We start from the raw sequence: 19,640 nt of genomic DNA on the forward strand, positions 1-19,640 counted from the left end.
GCACCATCCCACCCCACCCCGACCAGAGCCGATTCTGCACACAACCATACAAACCACACGCACACACACATCCTCAACAGACCCGCCACCCCGCAAAGTTAGAACCAAAACAGAAACCGAAAACAGCCATCGCCCGAGCAACACGAAACAAGATGCTCGGAAAGAAGGGAGGAGGGGTGGGAGGGTCGAGGGAGGCCTTTAATTAAATACGCTGCTCCGCGCGGTTCGTGACGTCATCGTTACCGCACATGCCATGTACTATGCGGAAGCGGAGCAAAGGCTGACATAACCTCAACTTGGTACGCTGGCCGGTCGAATACATGGAGCAGTGCGTGGGGACGCGGGTTGAACTGGCATGTATTGGGCAAAAGTGGAGCAGGAATTTCGGTGATGAATGAAGGAAGGCGAGTTTTTTTTTGCGATGAATAAATTTTTATTTCACTTTGCTCATATGCAATCAAACGTACAGATTATAATATTGTTGTTTTGGGGTGGTTATATTTACAGTGTTTATTAGCATCTTCTAATCCTATCAACATAACCTAACAAAATTCCATGTATTGAAAGTTGTGGAGCTCCATGTATTATTCAAAACTATGCAAACCATGTACAGCAGGTATTACGAGCCCGATCCATTCAATTCCTTACATGGGCAACCTAACCTCAAAACAACAAAACACGTTGACCTGACCTCTGTGAGAAACAGTTGGAACTAAACTTTGCAGGTTATGTTCGAGGTTAGGTTTTGCATGTAAACACAAATCAGCTGTGCAGTGTAAACAAGCTCCAGCGCGAACGCATACATGGGAGCAAAGAAGGTTGAATGAATTTCGAGGGGTGTAAACAAGTCAATCAGCTGTTAGATAAAAGGAGTTTGAGTTTGAAATTGGTATTTTTTTCTATATTTTGCAAATAAAAATTAGTTCCAAAATACACATCTAGCTAACTAAAAAAAGGGGGAGGTGACACTGATCATCAATACATCACGAGCTCACGCGGCCACACACAAAAATGTGTGCGCGCCGCCACCTCCAAAATCTCGAACCTTTCGTCAATCAACCGTTTGCTAAATTTTCGCCTTAAAATCTGGTCTTATCAGTTAGGAAAAGTTTCAAATGATCATGCGTCGCTAGGAACAAATCTCGCTCGCTCTCTTTCATACAATTGTTCGCCATGTACTTACATCGCTAGAGTGAAGTTCCTGCTTTTTTTAATTATTAGTATTATTTCTAGTAAATTCCTCGGTCATTCAGTCTCACGCACGCTCTCTAGTTCTGGGTAGTTACTACTTTATTAGGGCTATCACTGATTTTGGGCGCCTTGGGCCTTATGCTACTACAGTCTGTGCTCGATTTGTTGCTTCCGTTGCTGCTGTCCAGCGGGCGCTTCTGGGACACCGACAGCAGTGACTGCTGCTGTCCGGCGGCTGAGCTGATTGGCGTCGTCGTCGTCGTCGTCGGCGTGCCACCTAAACTCGCCGAACCGGCCGAGTTGAACCGCTTCAGCTTGATCGTCTTCTTCTGGACGGGTGTCGCCGCTGGTGTCGATGCCGCTGCAGGTGTCGCTTTGGCCGCGTCGTCCGCCGACGATTCCGGGACGTACTCTTCCTCTTCCATCTCTTCCTCCTCAAACTCGGCATCGTTGAAGCTGTCCTCGGGGTCGATGATCAGTTTGCCTAAGAGGGAATCAGAGTTAGCTTTTGAAAGATTTTGAGCAAGCTTGAAATTACCGTTCAGCGTGGGGAATTTAATGTCCGGGAGGGGCAGCACGTCCGGATTGTGCTTCCGGATGAGTTCCTTGAGCAGGTTGGAAATGTCTTCGCGCTTTTTCGTCACCGTGATCGTGTCGAACCAGTCCTGCAGTTTGATCGGGATGCGGTAGTCTTTGATGGGGTCCTAAGCGGAAAGAAACAAATTAGTAATTTCACCCCCCGGGATATTCGAAACCCGTAACGTACCAGGAAAAAGTGCTCCACGTACTGCAGCAAGTACAGGCCGCAGTCGGTAAAGTTGTTCTGCTGTGGGACTTTTACGCAGTGACCGGGCATGTTGTTCTTGTTGAACACCTTGGCCGGTTTGGTGGGCATCTTGCACTTGTACTCGCACGTCAAGTAGTCGCGCAAGGTGGCCACGACCCGACTCCGGGAGGCGCCCGTCAGCGAGTCAAAGATCAAGATGATCGGTCTGCGTGGAGAGAAAGAACAACAAATTAGTCTCAACGCACCCAACTCGCCATCAATCTGCCAGTACTCACTGCTTCACCGGTTGCTGCTTGCCGTCGTTGGCCGGCTCCTCGTCCGTTTCCTCCGTGTCGCTGGCCAGCTCGCTGTCGTCACCTTCCGCCTCGTCCCGCTCGCTTAGCTCGTCGTCCCCGAGGTTGATCGCGTCCAATTCGCGCTTGGACACGGGCGTGATCGTGGTGTTGCCAATCTGCAGCGTAATGTTGCTCTTGCTCTTGGACGCGGCCGCCGCCTTCTTGCGCTTGATCGGCGTCGGCGTGTTGCTATTCATCGTCAGCGGCATGTCCAACCCCGGGAAGCAGATGATCGCCAGGAACCAGTGGGACTGCTCGTTGATTGGAATGATGACAAAGTCTTTCTCGAAAATGTTCTCCTTCTTGGTCCAGCTGGCAACGCGCGCGTGACGCTTCTGCGCCGCCGTCAGCTTCTGGTCCTTGTCCTGGCCCCGCTGTCTCGTCCCGATCGTCGTCAGCCGCTTGTAGAAGAACGTGCTGAAAATGTGGATGTTTCTCCGCTCTTCCGCCTTCAGCAGCTCCAGCTTCAGATAGTTGAGATAAAAGTCAATGATGACATCGTTCAGATACTGATCGATCGCCAAGCACATGTAATCCTCGGTGTTGATCGAAATACCGCCCTTGCCCTGGGGGTAAATCAAAATCTTCCTTATCTCCGTCACGTCACCCGTCGCGGCGTTCGTCGTCGTGCTGCAAAGACAACCCTCAAAATTAGTCCTCCACCCTAAAAAAAAATCACAGCCTAAATCCCTTACTTGTTTGAACTGTTCTCCGTCCCCTTGCTTCCGACGGTTCCGGTTCCGCACGATCGCACCAGCAGCTCGTTCGCGTCCCTCGCGCTAATCTCCTCAATTCGCTCCGTCGAAAAGATGCTCTTCAAAATCGACTTGGACTCCTCCGTGACGCGATCCATCACGAGCGTAATCCTCCGGTGGGCATCGTCCTTCCGGCATACCGGATTAAAGTACGGCACTGAAAAAAAAAACCACCCAAAATAAGTTCACAATGTCCCGCTACAACCAAGTTCCGGCACTCACGTGGATCGTCCGGCAGGCCCATCTCGAGACTCTCGCGGATGTAGAAGCCACACGACGGAAGCGTGTACAGGAAGATCACGTTCAGGGCTTTGGAAAAGTGGACCACCGCCTTGACGACCTCGTGCAGCTGCAGATCGAGGATGCACTTTTCGGCCGGACGCTTCACGTTGGGCGCGATGATGCGGACACCCCGCGAGGACATTGCCACCTAGAAGGGGTATGAAAGAGATTCGAATCAGTTAATCAATTAAAATTTAGAGCAAATTTTTTACATTTGACAGTCAACTCAGAAAAAAAATCGCTGATCGTAGTAACCAATCAACGATCGCCAGGGCCGGCCGTAACCATGGTAGCCATAGTTACCCGAAATCAACAAATCAACAGGCTGAAAAGTTATAGTGGTCGAGTGCAGTCCCATCAACCAGGCATACCCGCTTGAGAGGTTGTAGTGAACGGACGCTACTAATTTTTCTCTCTTTCTCGTTTCAGGAATCATCGCGATGGGAGCGAAAATGTCTCGCCGAAATGGGCGTAGAGCGGCCACGGCTACTCTGGAGGAGGATATGCAGACGGGGGGGACGGAACTTAACCGGGTCGCGAGTAGCGGACAGGTCGATGCCAAGCCGGAGATTCCGGAACCGGATCTGCCGGTTGTCGAACCAAACTTATATGATGACTCTTTTGACAATTCTGACAAACCGGCAGATTTGGCTTCGGAGTCGCCGTCGGTAATTGTAATTTCATTAAATAACTGTTTGGACATAACTGCGGCGGATTCCATCTCGGAACCGCCCGCAGAAATAAATTTTTCTTTACAGGTTGCAACGACGACATTCGAGGAGGTGGTTCCAATGCCGGATCCACCGATAGAGGACCAAAATTTGATGAATTGCGATTTGGAAATTTCCGAAAAATCGGTGGATCCGACATCGGAGCCACCGCAGACCGACGACGACTCAAATACGCTTTCGATTCCAACGGCGGAGGTGGTTTCCACCGTGGAACCGCCCGCTGACCTAAATTCATGTAAAATTGAAATCTCTCTTTCAGATAACGATCCGGAACCACTTTCGGAACATATAAATCTAAATTTAGAAAATAATTCTCCCCAAATTCTAGATGATCCCGGACAATGTTCGTACTCCGTTTCGGTTGACATTCCTCCGGAAGTGGTTCCGGAGCCGCCTTTAAATTCCAAATCTGACACAAAATATTTTTGGTGCTACGTCTGTCAAAATTCAAGTACAAACACATTGCCATGGTTGCTTCGATTGAAGTATTCCAAACCGGCAATGTGTTTGAAATATTTGTTTACTGGCTCGATGTGCTGCATTGCTCTGGGTTTGCTTGTTATTGTTTAACTTGTTTTTGTTGTTGTTATTTAATTGCAGGTTGGCGTTTTTTGTTTCCCGATGCGATTTCTTTGTTACCGATGTTGATGTTGATGCGTTGAGAATAACGACGATGATGATGATGACGATACTGACCATAATATTTGATGTTGAGGAGATTATTGAGTAATGTACAAGGTAATGAAAGTGAATTTCGTTACCCGTATAAACAACTTTAACTAATTTAGTGCTCTAATTTAAATAGACCGACTGGACGATGAGGACGACGGCGAACCAGCATGATGACCGATGTAGACGAATGAAGACTTGGCGAAGATTATTTTTCTTATAATGAATTGTAATATATTGATTTGTATTGATATTTGATTGTTTTTGAATTAAACGATACAGAAAACCCCCTAAATATTGTTTTCATTTCAAGTATTGAGAAATTGTCTATTTGGGGGGGACTAAGGGTGTTTAGATATTAAGCTTTTAAAGATTTTGAGCAATTTTTGAATCAATTGATCTTGGTTCGTCTACATATGATAGAATTTTACATTTAAACGGTCTTCTTAATATTATTTATGAATGAAGAAACATACTAAATCTCGAATATAAACTAAAGAAGTGCGTTTTGTTTTTAAGAAAACCTTTTTTCCTTTGCTATGTCAGAGCACTGACGGCTAAGACCATAATCCGTATAACCATGGTCCGTATAATCATTTTCTCACAACAATCATTTTTGCGTTGTGCTGGCCTTAGTTGCAAAATTAGTTGCAATAACAAATTCTAACATTCAATCCCGATTGTATCTCCACAATTTTCTTTCACACAGATTTTGTTTACTCCGGAACGTTATGAAAAAGCAAGGTTATGTGTGCCATCATTCTGTGAACTTATCGATCCATCGCAGATGTCAAACGTTTTCCTTTTCTCTCTTTTTGCACCTGTTTCACAAACAGGTAAAAAACAAGCAAGATACTCCATTTTTCTAATTATCAAAAATTTTCAACGACCACCTACCTTATCCGGCGACTCGTACTTCAGCGTCCCGATCCGGATGTTCCGGCACTCCAGATTCGTAATCAAACCGTCCGGCATCGTCTTAATGTCGGTCACGTCGTACCGCACAATTTCTGTGGAAGAGAACCAAAAAAAAAATACCACATTAGAAAAACGTCTTCGATTCTTCCGGGAAACCATCCCCAGACCAGACTGCTACCGCACACTCCCACGGCCTACCTCGATCTCCCATTTTGGCCAACTAGACGGCGGAACCTTAACACGGACGCAGCAACCCAAACGTAGAAAACACCCAAAAAAAAAAACGCAAGAAGCCACCTGGGCGGTCACAACAACCCGAAACGAATCCGGTCCACGACTAAACCCCACTCCGTCACCACTTCCCGCTAACCGATTCCCGGCCAAATTACACCAACTTTCGCGTAAATTGCACGCCGAAAACCCGAATTTTCCACACCCGAAATTTACAAAATGTGGCTCGAATGTCGGCAACCCGAGAAAAGGTGACAAACGAAGGAGGGAATGAAGAAAAAGAAGGCATGCATCTGTCTGATCCGGGGCGTTGGTGTGAGTGTGATGGCATTCGTTTGTCGTTGTCGTTTTGGGCAAAAAACGATTCAACAACGGCCAAAAAGGGATGACGCGAGCAAAGCGAAACGTCAAAATCAGGTTTGGCTCACGAAACGAGGGGCTTGTTTTGCGCGAATGAAAAATGTAAAGTGTGCACGCTGAAAACTAGTTGCTGAAATTATTTTTTACTGTTGAAGGAATATTTTGGAGTTTTTTTTTGGTTCGTGATAAAAAAAAACTGCCCCACCCCTATCTTCATATTAGCAGCTTTTTTCTCAAAATGATCCAATTTTTTTTTTGTTTTTTTTTTGTGTGTTTCTGAAATTGTTTTGAAGTTTTGACCCTCTGAGAAATGTAACGCTCCGATCAGTCTGATGGTTAAAGAAAACAGTCTGACGAAGGCCGACCAGGGCGTTCAAAGTTTTCGTGGGTAGTTAGGGGTACAAGGCTTTCTAGGCCCAGTTATGCTGCTGTTTAAAAATTGCCAAATGTTTCAACTTTCAAGTTTATTTAAAAAAAATCTTTTAATTTTCATATGTTCTTATTATAATTTTAAACTTGAAAAAGACATCTGTTGAAACGAAATGAACAAAATAAACGCTTAGGCCGTTGCAAATATTTTGCAAAGTTTATGTTGCTCCCCCATCAAAATCAGTTCAATAAAATCAAAAGGCCAAAAATAATTCAAAAAACTTCAAAATTTTATAGGAAACTAAAGTTTAACAATCCGAAAACAATTTGAAATGCATTTTCCGGCGTTTAACATTCCTGAAAAGTTTCCACGTGGTTTATGGATGGTCCCTCCCATGGCTTGTAATTAAAAGTTTAACATTTTTTTATTTCCCCCACTTTGGCCAGAGTCGAGGGACAAAAACTTCAAACAAATATTTGCAACGGCCTTAAAAATGTAGAAACAATCTGTCCATTGGGGAAGAATAATTATTGAAAATTTTACTCTGGATTTTACAACTATTTTTTGCTCCTTTATTTTTTGATTATATTTAAGGGCTCTAGCGTTCAGTGTAAATTAAGTGTAAAGTAACCTTAAAACACATTTTCACAATTTTAACGTTACATTTAAGACACATTTTAATATATATTTATTTTGTAGGCTTTTGAAAATATTTATAAAGAATCAGTGCATATGGTGATTGTTTACGCTCCATACAAAAAATATTTTTGGCCTCCCTCACTGAAAATCCCAAATTTTGCGTTACGTAATAAAAGAACGCTAGCGTTTGAAATGGTCGTATGTGCATCGGTCATAATTTACATTTTTTTTAGTTTATTTTTTGCCCTTAAAAAAGATTTACATTTCTGGAGTTTTTTTTTTTTTTTTTTTGGAGGGTCCAATAAACCAAATTTTCAATTTTTGCTTTTCGGGTGTTTTTAGAATTGCCTTGAGTCAGGGGCAGGGCTTGCGAAATTTCGACTTTGTTTGTGATAGCTGACAGAGCACTCCAATCGTCTTCACCACGACAACTTGATTTTTACATTCTGCTTTCGTTCGTTTCACACACGAAGGAATGAGTGCTATGCAAAGTCACTCACACAATCGTTGACTTCCCTCCAGGAGAAAAATCGCCTAGAGAGCGGTCGTTTGACATTCTACCGAGATTCCGATCATCTCTCCAATGATAGCAATCATATGATTTCTGTCACTACGCAGCACACACTAGGAAGAGAGAGACAAAAACGAGAGAAAGAGAAAGAGCACGTTATCTCGTTCGGGCTCATTTTTCGTTCGTTTCGTCTTCGTGTTTACGTTCATCGACCGTCGCCAAGCAATGACGGTCATGATAGGCGTTGTGTGTCAGCGATCAAATATCGTTTGGGGAAATGATCGCTGACAGAAAGTTCTATCAAATAGCGAGCAGTATCGATAAGTGATAGATCCTTTTTCAAGCATTGAGTCAGGGGTATTCAAAAACACCCAAAAAGCAAAAAAATAAAATGTGGTATATAGGACCTTTTCAAAAAAAACCTCCAGATTTAATCTTGGACTCGAACTTGGGGATCAGCATTTAGTTCCATCGAGTACATAATGTTCTACGGAAATTTAGTGAGTATTTTAAAAGCGCAATTTATTTTAAACCAACGGTCAGGCAGAATCAAACGTAATTTATGTTATTTCAAGGAAATTGAATCTATTTCTTTTTTAGTTTAGTGTATTTTGATATATTGAAAACCTTTAAATATTTTGGTATTATATTTGTTAAATGTGGAAAAATTTACTTAATACTTGTAATCATCTCAAATTTATATGCAAAAGATAGTGAAAACACACAAACAGTAATTTACAAAAAATAAATTTAATTGGAAAATTGGATTAGGACAACTTAAGAGTTGAATTACTGTGTAAATGTGAGGAAGGCACCAACCACCTAATGGTGGACTAAGAAACGTTTTTGCCTTCCTCACCTCAATGAGGAAAGGCTATAAAATCACTCGAAAAATGAACTTCTTTATTAGACCTCATAGACCAACCTTCACGTATACCTATCGACTCATAATCAAATTCTGAACAAATGTCTGTGCGTGTGTCTGGATGTGAGTCCGTGTACCGAAAAATATGCACACGATTATCTCCGGATTGGCTGAACCGATTTCAACCGTGTTGGTCTCATTCGATCCATCTTGGGGTCCCACAAGACCCTAGTTAATATGATGAAGCTTAGTAAAGTACTTCAAAAATTATGCTAAAAAACAATTTCGAATAAAGTCCGGAAGATTGTAAAAAGGGTGGTTTTGTAAGGAAACCCGTCATGCTACACATTTTTAAAAAGGTATTTAAAAGAACTTTCAAACGAGCCCAAAATGTTGAAGATCTGAACATCCTATCAAAAGTTATAAGCAGTGTTATTTATGCACTTTTTGGAGGCCGGATCTCAAATATTTTGATGAAAACGTTGTCCGGATCCACCATGCGACCTATCTTTGTATAGGTAATCAAAAGGCCTTTCCAACGAGTTCAAAAGATTGAAGATCCGACAACCCTATCAAAAGTTATACGCACTTAAGTGTTTTTATACACTTTTTTAGGCCGGATCTCAGATATTTTCAAATTCAAATTCAAATTCGGTTTTATTGGTGAATAATCAAGATACAATAAGTTCTTTTGAAGTACAAAACAGAGTTTTGGAGTTCCTTTCAGCTGTGTGTTACATCATAATCCATTTTGGAACAGTTATTGCTTGTAAATAAAGGTGTTACCAAGAGTAAGAAAAATTAAAAAAAAAACTTACTAAACTTGCTAGGAAAAGGGGATAGAAATAGAGAAAGCTTAAAACTAGATCACAGTTTTTATCCTTTATAGATGTGCTTAATCATTAATTCCCCGAGGGCTAGAAATTGCTCCGCCTTGTTACGGCAGCTCCGAAACCGCGTCATCATCTCCCCGCGAGAGCAAAGAACTCCGGCAGGGTAAAGAGATCTTCCCGGTGACTTCTTGCTGGGCCGCATTGCCGCTACCGGCCGCGACCACGCTGGCAAACGATCGCCCCAGCCAGGAGGGATCGCTGGGTTGTCCGCTGGAACCGTACGCTGGCCAGCTGCAGGAACGGCTGCACTCGTACTTCGTTGAGGAGGGTGGGACGCTGCTGCTTTCTTCTTCCTCTTTTCCTGCTCCTCGAGGTAGGACTTGCGCGCGACGCATCCGCGGTAATTACCGGTATGGTTACCGCCGCAGTTCGCGCACTTTACACGCGGCTTGGTTTGTTCTGCGTTTTCCCCCAAGTCCGCCTTTCGTGGCAGTGCGCACACCTCCGAGAGGTGTGACTCACCGCACTTCACGCAGCGGGGCTGGAGGTTGCAGTTCCGCGAGCCGTGGCCGAATTTCTGGCAACGGTGACATTGCGCTGCGTCCGTCGGATTTTGGAGTAAAACCGCCAGTTTACCCAAAAACCGTCCAACGCCTTAGTCCGCCGCAGGTCTTGAATCTTGACGGTGCCGCGGTCGAAGTACAACAGGTACAGTGTGTGTGTACCTGTGACTGTTGTCTTCCGCGAGAGGACTTTTATGTCTCGCGGCGTTATTCCGGCACCCGAGAGGTGCTCCTTGAGGACGGAGGTCGGGCGGTCTTGGTACCCCTGCAAGACAATCTTTACAGCGGTCTTCTGCGCGGGATCAAATGTGTAGAATTTGAAGTTTTTACGCTTAAATTTCTCCACAACCAGGTCGAAGTTCTTTTGGTCAAATGTGAACACTTGCACTATTTTGAGGCAGTACACGAGGCCTTCCAGCTGCTCGTCAACATCGTCCGCCAACGTGTCCAAAACAAAAATTGGTGGTGGTCGTCGTTCCTTTGGAGTAATTACTTTTTTTTGGCGTCGGCACTTTTTTCCGTGCACGACCATCGTCGTCGTCGTCGTCGGTAGTGCTACCGTCGGTGTTGTTGTAGCTGCTTTCCTCGTCACTCAGCCTCGCGAACTTGTTACTGGTGGGAATGTTGGCGGATGTTGAAGCGCCATCGGTCGACGGATTGCCGGAAGTAGCTGAACGGAGCCTAATAGGGCTGCGATCCTGGACGCGGTAATTAGCGTGTAGTAACTTGGGGTCGAATCCTTTGGCGCTCACACTCCCCGGCGCGATGGCGGTCGACGCGGCGTTGTTTTGTTTACCTTTTTGCACACGGCCGGTAGACGACCTTCGCGGGTTTTTCGAGGCCGCACTCGAACTGCCACGGCCACGGCCGGCCCTTGGCATGCTGTTGGAGCAAACTCGCGGCTAATCACGGTAAATTACGGCGAAAATTTTCGAAAAAACGATGGAGCACTGAGCACTTGACTGCTGCTTGCACTCGTGCGTACACGGAGGTGATCTCAGATATTTTGATAAAAAAAAGTCTTATTTATACTCTTTTTTGAGGCTCTGTAGTGTATTAACTTTATGAATGTAAGGAAGGCACCACCCACCTAAAGGTGGATTAAGCAACGTTTTGTATGGAAATTGTCCACGATGGGGAGATTTCCAAAAAAAAATGTCCGCGTGGTTTGTGGATGGTCCTATCGAAAGCAACTTGACGCTCAAAATTTGGCCTGCGCTTTTTTGAGATATTTTAATTTTAAATCCACATTTTTTTTGTTTCTACCACTCAAGTCCCAATTGGCCTGCCAAAAAAATTAAATGTTTGTTTTTTAGAGCTTTAAAAGTGCCACGAACATCACTTTACTCTTTAAACTTAACCCTGAATTGCTACGTTAAAAACTGATTTTTGAAGGTTTGCACAGATGTTTTCTCTTAATTTGGTAGTAGAAGGCGTAGATTGGGAAATAAAATGTTGGTGTGTTTGACAAAGTTGCTTGGATTGGCAAACCCAACAACTTTCTACACAGCAAATTCTGATGATCGTATTTACTGAAAATTGCACTACTAAAATTTTCAGTTAGTTTTTCGCTGAATTTCAGTTAAAATTTGTGTAGAGCTGTCAAAGTTTGCTGAAATTTCAGAAAGTTTTCATTTACTGAAAATTTTAGTAAATTTAACTGAATTCAGTAATCAAAAATTGGTGTGTAGCAAACAAAAAACATCCCAAAAATATTCTTGAAAAGTTAGACTTGCATTAGTTATGAAACACCCTAATTTTTTACTCTTGAGCAATTCTCTACGAAATCGGTCTTTTTTCTTCAATTTTAATTTTTGTATTTTTTAATCCGGCTGAAACTTTTTTGGTGCCTTCGGTATGCCCAAAGAAGCCATTTTGCATCATTAGTTTGTCCATATAATTTTCCATACAAATTTGGCAGCTGCCCATACAAAAATGATATGTAAAAATTCAAAAATCTGTATCTTTTGAAGAAATTTTTTGATCGATTTGGTGCCTTCGGCAAAGTTGTAGGTATGGATACGGACTACACTGAAAAAAAATGATACACGGTAAAAAAAATTTGGTGATTTTTTTATTTAACTTTTTATTACTAAAACTTGATTTGCAAAAAAAAACATTTTTAATTTTTTTTTATTTTTTGATATGTTTTAGAGGACATAAAATGCCAACTTTTCAGAAATTTCCAGGTTGTGCAAAAAATCATTGACCGAGTTATGAATTTTTTAATTAATACCGATTTTTTCAAAAAATCGAAATTTTGGTCGCAAAAATTTTTTATCTTCATTTTTTGATGTAAAATTGAATTTGAAATCAAAAAGTAGTGAAATGAAATGCGTAATATTGAATGTTTAGCCCTTTTGAAATGTTAGTCTTGATTTTAAATTTTTGAAAATATTGTTTTCGAAAAGATCGGAAAATTTCACAAATGTTTCATATATTAACATTGAAAATCGGACCATTAGTTGCTGAGATATCGACATTGAAAAATGGTGGGATGTTTGGGTGAGACTTAGAAAACATCAATTTTTCTGTTTTTAAACCTTTGCATTGCAATATCTCAGCAATTAAAGGTCGTATCAACAAAGTCCGGAGAAGCAAAATATAGAGAATTTTCTCAGCTTTTCAAAAATATTTTTTCAAAAGTTTGCAAACATGTGCACTAATTGAAAAATTGAAAAATTGCGACTGTTTTCAAAAAAGTCACCTAAATATGGATTTAAAATGAAAACGGTGCACTTTAACAAAATTTCACCCACACTTCTATTTTTAAATATGTAAACAAATTGGAAATTCAAAATTGATAAAAACGGACGTTAATAAATTAATGAATGTCGCCAAAATTTCAATCAGTTTTATTTTTTCATTAAAATTATGAATAATTTTACTCTGAATCAAAGTTGTATCTGTTTTATAGCAGAAACATTTTTGAACCAAAATTTGTAATCTGTTAAACTTTATTACATTCAAATCATAAAATCAGAAAAAAAACTGAATTATTTTCCAATATCCACCACAACATAAACAGAGTACCTTTAAAAAATTAATAATTCTATATTTAAAAATATATAATATATATTTTTAATATATCATGTGAAAATTTTTGTAAAACACTGAAAATTTTAATTGAGCGAAACCAATCAAAACCGGTGTGGATTCGAAAAAATAATAATAAAAAAATAAGAAGGCCATGGAAACCAGAACTTTGACACAAAACAATTATAAAAAGTCATTGCCATGGCTTAGCATATATGACAAAATTTATTAAATAAGAAAAATGGAACTTTCTCACCGGGATTCTGCTGAACATCCGCAACCTTATCCCGTTCCAGTCGGTCCGCCCAACAGCTTCGACTGCGCCAGGGTTTCCCACAACAGCGCCATCGGACTCTTAACAGTACCGATATCCATCTTCTTTCAAACTTCCAAAGGTCACGATCCCATGAAAGGCTCTCTTCAAAAACTTCCAAGGTTCTTTGTTTTAACTGGCGCTCCATAAACACCCGGATTTTTTTCTTCTACACTCTTAAAAAACAGTAGAATTTTTCTTCGCAAAAATTCCTTTCTGTTTCAAACACTAATTCATTTGCAGGGGCACTCCTCCTCTTCCTGGGAGAATTAACTGTACGCGAGGGACCACGAAACGGAAACGACAACTTTGAATTTCAAAATCTTTTTTAGATTTTTACTGAAAAATCTTTTTTCAGCTAAATTGACGCGAGCAAATTTTTTTTTTTTTTTAAGTTCGATTTTTAAGACTATTAGGTACGAACCCGTGTCATGGTCATCATGTAGAAAGAAACAGGAATTCGAAAAAGAAAACGTATTGCAACTCACCCACAACTTCATCCGAGTCCTCGATGATCGGCTCGCACTTGAGCGGTTCTCGTTTCTCGACGGTGGCAGTAGCAACCTGTAACATAAAACGAAATTAGTAGTCCGACACACCCGCATTTCATCTCTCAAAACCCACCTTTGCGACTCCACTTTCGTTCGCGACCTTGCTGCCATTCTTCGTCTTGTCGCCACCGTCGTGATCCTCGTCATCGCTGCTCAGCGTAAACACGACCGGTTCCAGCTCCTGGTACTTGGACGACGCACCCCGACCCCGTCCGCGGCCACCCCGCCCAGCGGCACCACCCCGGCCCGATCCCCGCACCGACAGCATGCTGCCCAGCGACGATTGGGACAGTTTCTTCTGCAGCGAGACTCCACCGACCTTGGCCGGATCGACGCCACCACTGGCGGGGCCAACCGTCGTCGTGACCTTGTGCATGGGCGTTGAGGACGCCGTCGGCACGAGCGGTGGCGGATGGGGCGAAACCATCGGTTTGTCCGGCTCCGGAATACGGCGCGGTGGCCCCGCGAAGACCTTTTTACAGCGCTGGCACTTGGCGTGGTCGTACCCGGTGAGGCCACAGTTGGAGCAAACCGCGAGGAAGCCCTTGATGAGCTTTGGTGGTGGTTCCTTCTTGGAGTCGCCCGCATCGGCCGCAACCCCTTTGGGCGTTTCTCCGGCCACCGAGAGCTGCTGCTGCTGAAGTTGTTGCTGCTGCTGCTGTTGGGGCGTTTGCATGTGCATCGGAGTGGTCGAGGGTCCCGACGGAGTGCCGGCCATGCTGGCCCGGAACGAGTCATTGAAGCGGGACTGCTGCTGAAGGTGAACCGGTGTTTGCTGGAGTTGCTGCTGGTGGGGAGGCTGCTGTTGCTGGGGCGGCGGCTGGGGAATGCCCATTTGGGGTTGGTGATGGATTGGAGGTTGATGCATTTGGTGTTGTTGTTGTTGTTGTTGCTGCTGTTGTTGGAGCATTTGTTGTTGCATCTGCAGATGAAGAAAATACAAAGGTGCGGTAACTTCCAATGTTAAAATGGACTCTAAAATTCTACTCACCACATGTTGCTGCTGCTGCTGCTGCTGCTGTTGCAACTGTTGTTGTTGCTGTTGCTGCTGCTGATTCTTGATCGTGTTCTCCGCCGCCTTCAGATACTCGTTGGTTTCCTTCATCGTCACGCCAACCGTCACGATATAATCAATGTCCCCGCCCGGGTTCGAGATGCACTGAATGTTACTGTCCGGCGAAAACTGCACTCCGACCTGCTCCAGCAACTCCTGCACCGTGCAGCTCTCTTTCGGCAGCGTAAACGTGATGAGCCGCTGCTCGCCACTCTGAAGAATGACCAACATTTTCGCACTTTCGCGCGGTTCCGGCTCGGGCGGAGTCGGCGGTGGTGGCGCCGCCGCCTGTTGCTGAACCATTTGCTGCTGCTGCTGCTGCTGCTGGAGCAGGTGATGCTGCTGGGAGATTTGCATTTGGGCGTTCTGTTGCTGCTGCTGCTGTTGGAGGACGAGTTGCTGCTGCTGGCGGTTCATGGGAACCGTTTTGCGGATGACCATTCCGCGGGGCGTCGCGTTGCCACGGCCACGCTGGGCGAACCCGCCGCGGAAGTTTTCCTGCTGGCGGAGTTGTTGCTTCTCCTGGAACGAGCGGAACTGGGCCGCGGTCATGGTTTGGCCGTTGCCGAGCTGGATGATGCTGGACGAGTCGTCGAACTGCTGCTGGGGGGTTGGTTGTTGGATTTGTTGTTGTTGAGGGGGTGGTGGTGGGGGGGCTTGCTGGGGGACTGTTTGTTGGTGCATTTGGGGCGGTTGCTGCATCGGTTGAGAGGTCGCCGGTTGGTAGGTTTGCTGATCCAGCTGTTGTTGTTGTTGCTGTGCGGGGGCGGAGCCCGGTTGGGTGGCCGAAGGAGGCGCTTTGGCGACGACCGCCGCCTGGATGCTGTCCTCGAGGTCTTCGAGATCGTTCGAGTAGCCGGGGGGTTTCTGGGACGCGACGGTGGTGGCCGCGGGAGCGACCTGTTCAACCGGCACTTGTTGCTGCTGTTGTTGGGTTGGTTGAGGTTGCGCCGGTTGGGAAACCGGGGCCAGCTGTGGTGGTTGAGTGCTGGTTGTAGCGGTTAGGACGCGTCGCTGGGTTTGCGCCTTGGCGGCGTTGTACGTGGCGGGGACGAGCTGCGGGGGTCGATTCGTCAGGGTGACGATCTTTTGCCCGGTGCTGGTTAGAATGATGTTGGTTCGGGGTGTGGCGACGTTTTGTGGTTGGCCAAGCATCTGCTGCTGTTGCTGTTGGGGTTGTTGAACGACGGTCGTCGGTTGCCGGATGACCGGGCCTTGAACAACTTTGGTGAGCTGCGGTCGCGGGGGGCGAATTTGGACTTGGCCGGGGGCGACCGAGGTCACCGGAACGACGGGTCGAGCGCGTGGACTGGCCGGGGTTTTGGGCGCTCGCGGCCGATAGTTGCGAATGCGGGCCACGTTCGCGGGATTTTGTGGCAATTGTTGTTGGGGGGTGACGGTGACCGTCGTTTGTGGAACCTGCGGATTCTGAGGTTTGGTAATGATTAGACACGGTCGATTTCCGCCCACGGGCTGCTGCTGCTGCATCATTTGCTGGGTCGTCTGTTGGATTACCTGCTGCTGCGGCTGGGAGTGTTGGATTTGGTGTTGAACGTATTGTTGGGGAGGTTTTTGTATTGTGACCCGCTGAGTTTGCTGCTGAGGTTGCATTTGCTGGACTTGTTGTTGTTGTTGTTGATGGGGGGAAGGTTGATGGACCAGCTGAGGAGCAAGCTGGATGTTTTGCTGCAGGGTGTGACCCTGAGGTTGGACATGTTCGTAGATGATTTGATGCTGCTGGGGTTGTTGGTGCTGCTGTTGGGGTGGTCTGTGTACAATCTGATGGCCAGGTTGATGCTGCAAAATGACCTGCGTAGGTTGTTGATGGGTTAGAATGTGTTGCTGCGGTTGCTGGATTGTGATTTGTTGCTGCGGCTGAGCCTTTGGCGGCTCCTGAGGATGCTGTCTTAGGATGATTTGCTGGCCAGGACGTGGCACACCGTGAACAACCTGCAGTACCTGTTGGTGCTGTTGCTGTTGTTGCTGCTGCTGCTGTTGGAGCTGCTCGGAAGCAGTTTGCATCGTATGCAGCGTCGTTGCCTGAGGTTGCTCGTGGACCAGGTTCGTCTGAATCATCTGCGAGCCATCGTTCGGAACTTCCGAGTAGTAAATATGCTGCGGCTGAGCTGGCTGCCCAAACGCATCCGTGAGGGCGCCATCGTCCTGCTGGATCAAGTAATGCGTTTCCTGCTGCTGCTGCTGGGGCTGTTGTTGCTGCTGAGACGATTGAGCCTGCGGAGATTGATACACGATCTGCTGCAACTGCTGATTGTTATCGTTCAGCAACAACTCCGACTGGTCCTGGGACAAAATGACCTGCTGGGAACCAAACTGGACGTCGTCGCCCATCACCAGCTGAATCCCACCATTCTCGATGTTAAGCTGCGGGTACAGATTCTTCAGCTCATCCGTCGGCACTATCTGGTAGTAAGCCATCGTGCCCTAAATTTCACTTTTCTTCTTGTTTTTACTTAAACCATTTTGGGTCTCACTTGACGCAATCAATTTTCTTCCCTCACACCCACCGAAACTTTTCCAAACTTATCCAAATCTACTCCTCACGTTACACTTTACCAAATCGATCCTTAAATCGCTAAAACTTTCACTTTGCGTTCATTAAAAATTGAAAATAAAAAAAATCCACCACTTTGCTGTCTGATCACACTCTTCTCTTAGCTGTCAAAGCGCGTCACTTTTCTTCGATCCAAGACAGCTTTGTTCCTGCTGCTGCTGCTTCTCCGTCTGTCATTCCACCCTCTCTGCCTCGAGCCGCACTCACACAGTGACGCAAGGCTTCATTCACAACCCACCCGCTGCACGCACACACTCAACTCTCCCTCTTCTCCTCTCAAAAGAAAAAGCGAAAAAATGCCATGCAAAATGTCGGAACTTTCAACGGCACTTTTCACGCCCAAATCGGTCGCGATTCGCGCAAATTCTACCCGCACCGTGAGCGCACTTCCACCCCCGACGCACTGGAACCACTTTCGACGCGGAGCGCGACCTCCGACGGGGACAAAATTCGGACTTGACGCGAGGCACCGTCCGTCGTCGTCGGAATTCAAAAGCGTAAAAGTGTTACTTTTTCTTTGCGTTCGTCGTCGTCGTCGCAGTAGGCTTCCGTTTGATGTCTGTGCACGACCGCCATCTTCTGGAATTTCGGTGACAGCGCAGTAAACTGACAGCGCGAGGTTGGCTCACACGGTGACGTCACTGGAAGGGGATGAAGATAAAGCGCAGGAAGGAAACCGGATTTGGGCGTTTATCGTGGCGATGGCCGATCGATAAACGAATGCGCAATTAAATTTCATCGCCAGCTTAATTCATTAAACGTGATGCACACGACGTCAAAACTCGTTAATTCGATTAAAACGATTGCAAAACAAACCCACACTCACACACATGCAAAGAGGTCATTCAAAAGTTGCACATAACCTCATAAGTTGATGACGTCAGACGGTTTAGTCAGTGGGACCACTGCCGTTCAAGAGTGGGACCACTGAGGGTGAGGCGGAGCGGAAGCCCAAGCGAACCGCCATTCATGCATGGATGTGTCGGGGTTGGAGCAGGGTGACAGCAGCGGTGACGCATGCATGACAGATGACACCCAGCCAATTCAATTCAAATTCTGAAACGGAATTCGTGTCCGATTCGAATTGAATTCTGTTTCATAATTCGAATTGAGTTGACTGAGCACCCAGTCAAATCAATCCGAATTCCGAAACGGAATCTAATTAGAATCGTATACAAATTCCGTTTCAAACGCAACAACCGGTTCGAACACGGAACCGGTTGTTGCGTTTGAAACGGAATTTGTATACGATTCTAATTAGATTCCGTTTCAGAATTCGGATTGATTTGACTGGGCAGGAGCTTTAGTGGGAACACGCTTAAAAGAAATTACCAAATGAAAGTTTTAATTTTTGTACTTTTCATTCGAATTTTCAGGTACATACACTTCAATAGAGTTATCTACGTGCGTATGTATTGCGTGTACGTACACGAAAAATATTGAGGTTAAATTTTGTACCCACCAGCAAAACAAATAGTGCGTTAGTGTGCGTGAGATCGGGCTTAGGTATCTCTATACCAATTTTGGTTTGTCCGGATGAAATTGAAAAAGTCGAAAAAAATACGATACGATTTTTTGTATTTTTTGAATTGGCTCAAACTTTGTCGGGGCCCTAGAAAATCTGCAACTTTTGAATGAGTTTTCTGGTCTTCGGCAAAGTTGTAAGTATTGTTGAGGACTATTAAACAAAAGTAGGTTCACGGAAGCCGATTTTTTAGTTAACTTTTTTCACAAAATCTCAATTTCCCAAAAATCTATGTATATTTTTTATTTTCGAGATTTTTTTTAATACAGTCCAGACTCAATTATCCGAAGCTTCGATTATCCGAAGTTTCGATTACACTCTAACCCCGATGGTTTGACACCAACTGTTGTCAAACGAACGGGGTCACTTTTTAGTTTGACACCCCTTTTATACGGAGTTCACACACACTATGAAACGTTTGTTTTGATAGTGCGCGTGAGCGCCGTGTAAAAAGTGACAGTTCGTCACTTTTTCGTTTGACTTTGACCAACTACAAACTAAAAAAGTGTCAAACGAAAAAGTGACCAACTGCCGGGGCCCGGTCGGAAA

General features: G+C 44.9%; 1 protein-coding gene across 1 annotated transcript; it reads right to left on the reverse strand.

The window, feature by feature from the left end:
• Nucleotides 1–879: 879 nt before the first annotated feature.
• On the reverse strand, nt 880–18,077 carry LOC6033449. Its single transcript, XM_038263151.1, has 10 exons — nt 14,932–18,077; nt 14,014–14,862; nt 13,878–13,953; nt 5,648–5,760; nt 3,291–3,498; nt 3,009–3,225; nt 2,254–2,943; nt 1,958–2,183; nt 1,730–1,895; nt 880–1,675 (listed from the first exon to the last, which is right to left on the reverse strand). Exons 1-10 carry the CDS (start codon nt 17,428–17,430, stop codon nt 1,269–1,271), a joined length of 5,451 nt encoding a protein of 1,816 aa, XP_038119079.1. The 5' UTR covers nt 17,431–18,077; the 3' UTR covers nt 880–1,268.
• Between the last annotated feature and the right edge of the window lie 1,563 nt (nt 18,078–19,640).

This window comes from Culex quinquefasciatus, chromosome 3 (genome assembly GCF_015732765.1).
Source record: "Culex quinquefasciatus strain JHB chromosome 3, VPISU_Cqui_1.0_pri_paternal, whole genome shotgun sequence".
NCBI classification, from domain to species: domain Eukaryota; kingdom Metazoa; phylum Arthropoda; class Insecta; order Diptera; family Culicidae; genus Culex; species Culex quinquefasciatus.